The sequence below is a fragment of the Passer domesticus genome, chromosome 9 (genome assembly GCF_036417665.1).
Source record: "Passer domesticus isolate bPasDom1 chromosome 9, bPasDom1.hap1, whole genome shotgun sequence".
Classification (NCBI taxonomy): Eukaryota; Metazoa; Chordata; class Aves; order Passeriformes; family Passeridae; genus Passer; species Passer domesticus.
The window spans coordinates 29,073,553-29,083,549 of NC_087482.1; the positions used below are offsets into that span (position 1 = coordinate 29,073,553).

Genomic DNA, 9,997 nt, shown 5'->3' on the forward strand with positions numbered 1-9,997 from the left:
TGCCAGGCGAGGTTTGCCATAGCTTAGCCCAGGCTGCAGCAAAGCAAGGCCGGCCCAACAGCCGGTACTGGGACAAAGTCTGGCTCCCAGCAGCTCTGGCACAGAGGCTCTGGCACAGGAGCCTCCTCCCTCCTCCCCCAGGCGGCTCTGTGGGCTGGGACCCAGCAGTGGCCGCATCCTGCGCCCTGCCCGGAGCCGCGGGGCTGCCAGGGGAGGCCCCGAGGCTGCTGCTGATGGGGCTGCTTGGCTCTTTCCAGCGCTGCTGCGTCTGTGGCCAGAGCGGGGCAACCATCATGTGCTGCAAGGAGGACTGCGAGAGATGGTTCCACCTGCCCTGCGCCAAGGAGGGTGGCTGCGTCAATCAGTACATCACTCCATACAGGTACCTCCTCTCCGCTTCTGGCCACCACTGGCCAGGGATCCAGCACTTCTCACTGTGCTCATCTATTTTTCCCCCAGCTCCTACTGCCCCGAGCACCGTCCAGAGCAGGAGGTGCAGGCGACTCCAGAGCCGGGCACCGATTGCCTCATCTGCATGGAGCCTGTGGAGGATAGAAAGACCTTTGAAACCATGGTGTGCCCAACGTGTAAAAGAGCCTGGTTCCACAGGGACTGCATCCAGGTCGGATCCCTCCCCTCAGTCCTGGGGCGCAGCAGGTGCTCAGCAGCACCAGGGCCTGGCTCACACTGCATGTGTTTGCCCTGCAGGGACAGGCCATGCGCGCTGGTGCTTTATTCTTCCAGTGCCCCCTCTGCAGAGACAGCGGGGAATTCGCTGTTGAAATGTTCTTCATGGGGATCAGAGTCCCCTTCAGGTTGGTGTCCTTCTGCCTGGCTCACAAGACAGGAGGCTGCAAATGCTGTGTTGTGCCAGGCCGTGCCCCAGCAGTCCTGGCCCTGCCCTGTCCCATGACTCTGGGCTTCAGCTTCACACACAACTTGGAAAAGCGCTGGAGGAAAAGCAGGGACACCCTGGACCTCCATGAGGAGAGGGCAGCAGAAACTCATCAGGTTTTCCTTTCTGCATCAGACAGCCAACATGGGAGGACAACGATGCCTTTGCTTATCTAGGAGAGAGGCACAGCATGTGCAATGCCAGGGAATGCCTTTACCCTGGAGGCAGGGAGGAGGCAGAGCATGAGGGGTAAGTTGGGAAGCTGCACCCGGGGCTCTGCAGGGAAACCATATCTCGGCAAGGGCTCAAAGAGGCAAGAACTTGCAAGAGCTTAGCCAGACAACCACATGCTGGGACACTTTGTCCTCAGTGCCATAAGCCTCTTTGCCTCCCCAGGCCCTGGCAATTGCTCCTGTGCTCCTCCTGTGCTGCTGAGGGCACCCACAGGCGCTGCTCTGGCCTGAGAAAAAAGACATACATATGGGAGTGTGACAGCTGTGCTGGTCTTGGAACTTGTATGAGTCAAAGCCCCCGGTGTCCCTGGGCTGGGGGCAGTGCCCAGGCTGGCCTTGGCAGAGCCCATGTGCTCCTGAAGGCATGGGGGTACTGCTCTGGCCTGGCCTGCCTTGGGCCTGGGGGGCCTTTGACATTCCTGCTTGCCCTTACAGCCTCCAGGGATGAGCCAGAGCTCAGTGGCCCCAGCCTGGCCAGACAGTCAGGACAGGAATCTGCTCATGGCTCCTCAGAATCCCAGGACATCAGGCCCAGCTCCGGCACGCCGGTGCCATCGGGGCTGGCTTCCCCGTCTCCATCTCCAGAGACCAGCAGCCAAAACAGCCAGCAACAGCCAGCATCACAGCAGTCACTGCCATCTTCCTTGCTGGACACCAGCAGCCCCAGCAGATCAAGGCCAACATACAGCAGCTCCCCGGACCCTGAGGACAGGCTCCATTCCAGACGTGCTGGGCCTGACCGCAGGCGAAACAGCTCTGGCCCGCAAGGTCAGGACCCAAATCAGCCCGTCCGATCGAGGAGTCGCTGTGACAGGAGCAGCAGGACAACATCAAGGGCTGAGAGGCCGCGGCAAAGGGCGACACCTCCACAGACATCCTCCACACACAGCCGCTCCCGGCAGCAAGTGGGAGCTCAGAGTCCACGTGTCCGGTCCAGGAGTCGGCGTGACAGCAGCAGCAGCAGGACACGGCTGAGGGGTGAGAGACCCAGGCAAAAGGTGACTCTTCCACAGACATCCCCCAGACACAGCCGCTGCCGGCAGCAGGGTCGGGCCCAGAGTCCACGTGTCCGGTCCAGGCGTGACAGCAGCAGCAGCAGGATAGGAGCGAGAGCTGAGAGATCCGGGCTAAGGGAGATGGCTCCACGGACATCTCCCAGACGCCGCCGCTCCCGGAAGCAGGGTCGGGCCCAGAGTCAACGTGTCCGGTCCAGTTGTCGGCGTGACAGCAGCAGCAGGACAGGGCCGAGGGCTGAGAGGCCCAGGCAAAGGGAGGCATTGTCAGGGATGTCCCCCAGACACCGCCGCTCCCGCCTGCAGCGCCGGGCCTCAGATCCACCTGTGCAGTCCAGGAGTGGCCAGGACAGCAGCAGGAGGACAGCAGCGCGTGCTGAGAGTCCAAGGCGCAGGGGGACACCGTCGGGGACGTCCCGCAGGAGCAGCCGCTCCCGCCATCGACATCGGGCCTCAAGTGGCACCTCCTACAGCAGCACGTAGCGCCATCTTTTCTTTCTAGTCCATGGGTTCGCTGCCGGAAGTGAAGGTGAGAACGGTCAGCACAGGGCCCCTGAGATTTGCAGGTCTGTGAGAAAACCCTGTTAGCTCTTGACATTTCTACCGGCAGGAAAGAGGTCTGTGCTAAATACCTTGATTTCTGTGTAACCCTGTATTCAGTGACAAGTCCCTTAACGATGTGGCTAATGGAAAAGGACTCTTGCTCCTGCCTTTAGACTCCAGCCTCAGATGTTTCCCCACTGCTTAGCCTTGAAAGTGAACCACTCCTTAATGGGCTTGGATCCGGTTAGGGAGACGTTCAGAGCAAGGAGGCTCTTGCAGAAGCTGTCTTTGGAAAGGACATGTGCTGGGTTGCAAGATTTGAGCAATCTCCTTTCAGGAAGACCAAAAGAAAGAAGAAAGAAGAGAGTGAGACACTGTCTCAAGTGTCTGAAGAAAACAATTCCAATGTTGCTGCTGATTTGAAAGACTTGATTAGACTTTCAAAGAACAAAGCAGAAAAGAGTGTGGAAATACCCTGGGACAAAGAGGACACACAGGACTCTGGCCCAGATGACCATTTGGGACCTTTGCCTGAGAAGGACGCAGCTCAGGAGTGGAGGGCTTTCAAGTTTTCCTTCTCTGGAGTCACAGACGAGTTGGGCATCAAAGAAGGTAAGAGCAGAACCCTTTGAACAGTGCCATTGCTAAGGAACAGCTTCTGGCAGGCACTGTAGGGCAATAGAGTGTAATGAAGGTCAGGATCCAGGGGATTTTCAGCAGCAGAAGTCAGGAATTAGGCAGCAGCATTTTGAGCTTCATTTCAGCTTGCCAAGGCTGAGGCAGATTCATGAGAGGTACCTGATGCTTGTGTTTCAGGAATTCAGGAAGGCATGCTTTGAGAAGGCATTGGGTACTTTGCAGAGTGGTAGAAAAGCTTGTTGTCATGCCCTGAATTCCTCAAAGAGGGAAAATGGTAACATACCAGTCATATTAAGTTTCCTAGAACCTGACAAGATTTTAAAGGAAATGTGTGTTAATGTAGAGGGAGGAGCACAATCCTGGAGCTGACTTCAAGGACCATGAGCATTCTGTTTGTTACTGAATTCTATTCTTGGACCTTTAGAAAAGGGAAAGTGAAGGACACATCATCATTGGGGTGTCCCAATCCTAGATAAAATGAGGCTTTATGAAATGAAGATGTAACAACATTAAATCGAGTCCCACTCGTGCAGGAGAGAAAGAAATGTTGTGAACTTACCCAAAATCCTAAAAAACACAATGCAACAGCACAAAGCAAGAAGCCCTCCACACTTGTACTGAATTCAGAAGGTATTCAGTGTCTTCTGAATGCAATGATAAATGTTGAAAAATACATAAGGGATGCCGAGAACTAAGTGGAAAATCCTGAAGCACAGATACAGCTCACAAACTCTGGCAGGAGACGATTCTGTCCTTCTGAAATCTGTCTTTTCCAGTGTATTTCTCTTGAAAGGAGGAATCTTTCCTGCCCAGCAGAGGAATAATCTGGTTTTGGCTTTTTTTCTCTATTGCTGCTGTTATCGCAGAGCCTTACGTACTTGGAACAACAAAACCGGTACAAGTCACGTGGCAAGAGGATCGACGTGTCCAAGACAGCAGTTCTGAGGGTGAAGAGGAGCCCCAGATGTCAGAAATTGAAAAGGACTGAGAAATGCAAGTTCCATTGCTCTTTGTTGTCTCCTTGGCGGTAGTAGCTGAATGCTGTGGCAATATTAACAGCAGCCCTCAGCAAGTGGGAAACTGACATTGCACGCCGCTGAAAGTCATCTTGGAAAACCATTTGTGCTGCACAGAGTCAAAACGCCCAGCAGCCTGTTTGCTGTGAAGTTGAATGTGGAAAAGGAGAAGTAGAGCACAAGAAATTTTCCGGGTCATTTGGGTTTGACCAACTCCAAACGGAGTTTGGCCAAAAGCCAAAGACACAGTCAGTTTTCACTTTCAAAGTGGCTTTTGTAAAATCAAAAGCTCTATTTGGGTACTAGGGAATAAAGTTTTTCAATGTATACAATGTCTCTGAAGCACTACAGTTTCAAGTCATGCGCATGGAATTTCAAAGTACAATTTAGGATGCTAAAATCCCTTTGTACTTGTCTGGGTTTCTTTCTTTACCACACACAGAAAGTGCTAGAGTTTGCTTCTTCTCCGACGATCATGAACGCCTTAGAGGTAGGACAGAATTTCTTCACCCCCTTTTGGATTTCTTTCCCTTCTGAACCTTTCCTGGACTAGTTATGAATGTTTTCAAGCAAAATTTGCCACCCTTACTTGTGGCCAAAATAGTGGTAGAATCCCATGAGCAAGTCCTGGTAAAATAGAGGTCAAGCAGATTTCTGGCTTACTTTTCTTTCAGATATTTGGCTAATAGGAATCTGGACTTTTAGAGCTTATCAAAAACTTAGTCACTTGACAGGTTACCTAGACAGTTTGGATCCTTTCAGGTACGTGTAGCATCTTGAACTTTTTCCTGCCTTTCTTTCGGGTGTTACCATCCGGAATGTTGAGTTTGGCTTGTATGTGCCTGTGGTTCTTGGTCCTCAAGAATCTGGGGCTTTCTCTTCTGAATCCAGTGAATTTGTTATTTAGAAACAAAGCAAACAACAACAAAAGGGAAAACACACAGTCCCCAAAACCTGCACAGGCCTCCAGAACAATTGCTTGTTATATTTTGTAGAATATATAGTCTTAAGACAGGCTCAAAGGCTGTGCCTTTCTTGAGACTGATTAGATAACTCTGATGCAAGGTACTGCTGTGTTCATGCAGTTACCGGCCTGCAATCTCCCCGCCTGTCTGATTTACAGGGTGTGTTGAAACGGAGAGCTCAGTCCTCAGCAGGCCTCAGTGCTGGGGGAGGATGCAGTGTCCTAGTGCTGAGTGGTGGCCCTTGTCAGCCAGGACTTCAGCAAGCCTTTGTCCCTGCCTCCCTTGTGGCACTCCTGAGGCAGCTCAGGGACAGTGGGGTAGAGAAGTGCGCAGTGGAGCTGCAAACTCAGGTAGCTGTGAGCTCAGGGGGCCGTGCTGGGGCCAGCCTTGTTTGCCTTATTCCCCAGTGACCTGGCAGAAGGTACGGAGCGCTCCCTCAGCACGTTTGCTGATGGGACAGAATCGGGAGCAGGGGCTGATGCTCCACAAGGCTGTGCTGCCCTTCCGTGAGAGCTGGACAGGCTCGAGAGTTGAGCAGAGAGGGACCTCATGAACTTGCACCAGGGAAAGCCTCTAGAAGAGCTTGAGGCTTTGTAATTACCAGGCAACAGAAATGTTTCAGCATAGTGGAGTGTATAACGTCATCTTGTGATGTCCAGTCAGGGAAAGCACCGCCTCTCCTTATGGTACAGGACCCGTTCTTCGTGTGTATGCAAAGGAAGTCTTTGCGACAAACAGTGAATTTAGGAAATTCCCCTACTATTATGTTGGATTTTCATGATTTTCTGGAATGCCAGGTGAAGCGTAAGGATTCCAAAAGGAAAGTGAAAACAAACCAATAAATCTTCTTTTAGAAATCAGAAATGTTTCCTGTTTGTTGCTTGAAGAAGTTGCCAAACAACAAAACTTTTGAAATCCTTTCAAAGATCTAGCAGGAAAAAGCATTGGCCTAAAGCGTTAGCCGGTGTTTCTGAGGAGGAACACGGTTCTAGAGTCAATTCAAGGTTTGCACCAGGGTTTGGGGGTTTTTGCCTGTATGCTTTGAATGTGAGCTGCTTCTCTGCAGGACTTTTAATAATTAGATCGTGTACTGAAGACAACGTGTTACTGTGTCCTGGAGTCCAGTACTGAAGAGGGTTGAGACAGAGCAGGCAGCTCTGTGTCTGTGTGTAACTCGCAGGAGCTGCACCGGAGCAGTGCCCAGGGCCTAGAGAAGCCAACAGGTTCCTGGCGCTGAGGACAAAGTGCCCATGGCTCGGGATTGTCCGGCCAAGCTCTTCTGGCTCCTTCTACTTGGAGCCCTTGCCAGGGTCCCTGCAGAGCCCTGGATGCAGCTTCCCAACTCTACCCTCTGCCTCCTCCCTCCCTCCTGGGTGTCAGGATCCGCTGGAGCGAGTGGGGGGTCGTGATGGTTCATTAACTGATCTCAGAGTGCAAAAACAACACGGAGGGGATTTCAGTATTGGTCAAAACAAATTCACCTTTTATTGAATGACCACAGCAAATGCAATATAGGGATTAGAAAAGAGATAAAAGATAAAGAGAGAGAGAGGGACAGAGAAAGGAGGTATAACTACCAAATGTAGAGACAAAAGCCTGGTGGTGCAGTCAATGGGAAATTTGCCTTTTCCGGTCAGGGAGGATCCCAATGTCCTGGTTAACTCAGGGATCTATTATAGTCCTTTGCCTAGGGGGAGAAACAGGTCTTGAAATTGCCGAGGAGAAACAGATACAATAAAGCCTAAGTCTATTGAAATCGTTGAGGGAGAACGGGTACTGAGAACGGGTGCAGAAAGTCCATGTTCTCAGAAGTGAACGAGAGCCATTGTTTTCTTGGGCCAACAACCACACCTGGGCAAGCATCTTGCTTTGACCAGGCCAGCCCCTCCCGCCACATTTAGGATAATAGGGGTGTCAGTCTCAGTCCTTGGGAGGGGGCTTCAATCTCCCTTTGTCACAGTGATAGTGAAACAGATGAAAGGTTTTCCATGGGGGACCACCAAAGTTACCCCTGAAAGTTCATTTGGCCGACAGGTGGGGAAATTCATGGGCCATTGCTGCCAAGCAGGCGCAAGCATAGGGGGCGAGTCGCTCCTTGGCAGGCCCTGCTGGAAGCAGGAAACTATGGCTGCAGTGCAGACCCAGCTGCAAACAATCCCTTGGCAAGCATCCACCTCAGCCAGGCCAGACCTCCAGTCAGGGTCTTCAGCGGTCCCGGTCTCCGTTCTGGCGACGGTCGTGAGGCAAAATGAGGGAAACTTTGGAGCGTCTCTTTCACTGGCTAAAGGCATTCCCTGGCATTGCACCGGCTCTGCCTCCTTCCTAGATCACTGAAGGCATCGCCTTCCGCCCAAGGTGGCTCTCCCATGGAGACGGGAAAGTGCATGAACTCCTGCTGCCCCAGCATCAGGCAGGTGCAGGGTGTCCCTGCTTGTCAACCCTTGCCCTGTTTCCCCGGGATGCCGCTGATTGTTCTAGAAGTCACGGACCTGGATTTCCAGGAGCATGTTTGCAGAGACATGAATGAGAAAAATCGACAAGAATTGTTTGTGCTTCTCTTCTTGATTTTTTAAAAATATTTTTGCTAGAAGGAAAGCATGGACCAAACTGGGAGTCTTCCTTTACTGGAGGAAAGGCATGCTCCTGCATTTGACTTCCGAGTCGAGGACTGTTGCAAGCTCTCCTGTCAGATGTACACTGAAAATTCTCATGGAGTTTTCTGTGTTTCCACTGAGCCAGTATAAACACTGACGCTTCTAAAGAGGTTAATGATAACTTTTCCATTTATAAGCAATGTCAAAGTTGTTAATTGATGGATGACGGGATAAGTGAGGTGTGGAGGCAGCTGTGGTGGTCTCCAGGTTTAGCTCCTGTTCCCAGTGGTGATCAGCAGCAGCATCAAATCATGTTCATCTTAGTCTTCTCCAGACAGGTGCAGGAAAAAGTTGGATCACCTAGAGGAGGGTTTGAATCTCTGCAGTGCCGGAGACTCTGCACATGCTCTGTGGGCAACTGACTGCTAGGGGCAGGAGCAGACATTTCCCATGGCCAGGGCCAGAGCCCTGCAGTGGCAGTGTCTGAACAGCAGCTTCCTGCCTACAGTCCCACCCTCGATGGCTGCCCCAGGGCCTGGCATTTGACCCTGCACTTGCTGCAGGAGTCCCTGCCCTGGTTCCCTGCTGACCAAAGGCTCGGAGCCATCTCAGAGCCTCGGTTCCCAAGGGGGCTGCCACAAGTGGTTGCCAGGGACCTGAGGCCATGGCTGCCCCAATTGTGAGTGCACGATGCTGATGTCAGAGTAGCCATTGTGACCCGTGCGAGCACGGCCCCAAATGGGTAGGCCGCGCTCAGGCCGTGTGTCAGTGTGACCTGACAACGGCAGGAGAAGGTAGGGCATGGACGTGGCTGCCCAGGAACCACAGGGGCCCCACACCTTGGGGCTCTGGGCCTGTGCTGCAGGCTCACCTGCCTCTCCCTTCCCAGAATCAGATGAGGAACATCCAGAGGAGAACTGCGGTGTTCCTTGACGTGATTGTCAGGAGGAGAAGGCGGACAGGAGGAGGGCTCACGCAGGGCTGAGCAGGGAGTAGTGCCCTCGTGGCTCTGGGCCTGTTCTGCCAACTCCCCACACACTCTGCTTTCTCCAGCAGACAGAGAGGACCAAAAGCTAGAGCAGACCTTGGCACTCCTGGACAGCGACTGACACCTGACACGTGCCATGTCTGACAGGAAGCAGGAAGGCCCTGGTGACAGGGAGCCAGGTGAGGGCAAAGCAGGCCTAGCACAGCCTGGCCCAGGGGCTCTTGTGGCAGGCAGTGTGGGGCCCGGAGCAGAGGCAGGGGGAGGCAGGAGCTGCTCAGCCATGCCGGGGCTGGAAGCCTCCCTCCTCCCTGTGTGGGTCCCAGCTGGGCCAGGGGGCAGCTCCTGGGACAGCCGTGCCCGCAATGGCCCCTGCTCTGCAAGGCCTCCAGCCCTGCCCCTCAGGCAGGCAGGCAGGCAGGCAGGGACAGAGCAGCCCTTGGGGCCGATGCTGCTGCAGGCTAAGAGCCCCGCAGAGGTGCTCATGCCAGCTGCCACTGGCTCTGTCCCCTGCAGCATGCATGCTGTGTCGCCGTGTGGAGGCTGACCCGGACGCCTGTGGTGACAAAGTGGAGAAGTGCAGGCTCTGTGCCCACGTCTTTTGCCTGGTGCGTGGCTGCGGGTGCTCCCTCCACCACTGCAATGGGCAGTTCCTGCCACTCTCTCCTCATCAGCTCCTCCCCTTTGCTGCAGTTTTTCGCCACTCTGCTTTTTCGCCAAGAGGACCATCCTGTTGGACTCATGGGCTTTCTGCCTCGAGATATCCAAATTGCAGTGTGGCGGGCGGCACAGAAGGTGAGAGCCTGACAAGAGCAGGGAGATTTGTGCCAGGCGAGGTTTGCCATAGCTTAGCCCAGGCTGCAGCAAAGCAAGGCCGGCCCAACAGCCGGTACTGGGACAAAGTCTGGCTCCCAGCAGCTCTGGCACAGAGGCTCTGGCACAGGAGCCTCCTCCCTCCTCCCCCAGGCGGCTCTGTGGGCTGGGACCCAGCAGTGGCCGCATCCTGCGCCCTGCCCGGAGCCGCGGGGCTGCCAGGGGAGGCCCCGAGGCTGCTGCTGATGGGGCTGCTTGGCTCTTTCCAGCGCTGCTGCGTCTGTGGCCAGAGCGGGGCAAC

General features: G+C 53.9%; 1 protein-coding gene across 1 annotated transcript; it reads left to right on the forward strand.

The window, feature by feature from the left end:
• Positions 1-289: 289 nt before the first annotated feature.
• Positions 290-2,077, forward strand: LOC135308357 (PHD finger protein 7-like). Its single transcript, XM_064433296.1, has 7 exons — positions 290-382; positions 460-622; positions 709-815; positions 1,031-1,144; positions 1,292-1,410; positions 1,564-1,896; positions 2,031-2,077. Exons 1-7 carry the CDS (start codon positions 294-296, stop codon positions 2,075-2,077), a joined length of 972 nt encoding a protein of 323 aa, XP_064289366.1. The 5' UTR covers positions 290-293.
• The last annotated feature ends 7,920 nt before the right edge of the window (positions 2,078-9,997 follow it).

What these genes read in the sequence shown, in the direction of transcription:
- LOC135308357 (XM_064433296.1), top strand. Translation starts at nt 294, where the DNA reads ATGTGCTGCAAGGAGGACTGCGAGAGATGGTTCCACCTGCCCTGCGCC. An exon ending in TCCACAGGGACTGCATCCAG is followed by an intron (nt 623 to 708) that starts GTCGGATCCCTC and finishes TTTGCCCTGCAG; the next exon opens with GGACAGGCCATGCGCGCTGG. An exon ending in CTGTGCTGGTCTTGGAACTT is followed by an intron (nt 1,411 to 1,563) that starts GTATGAGTCAAA and finishes TTGCCCTTACAG; the next exon opens with CCTCCAGGGATGAGCCAGAG.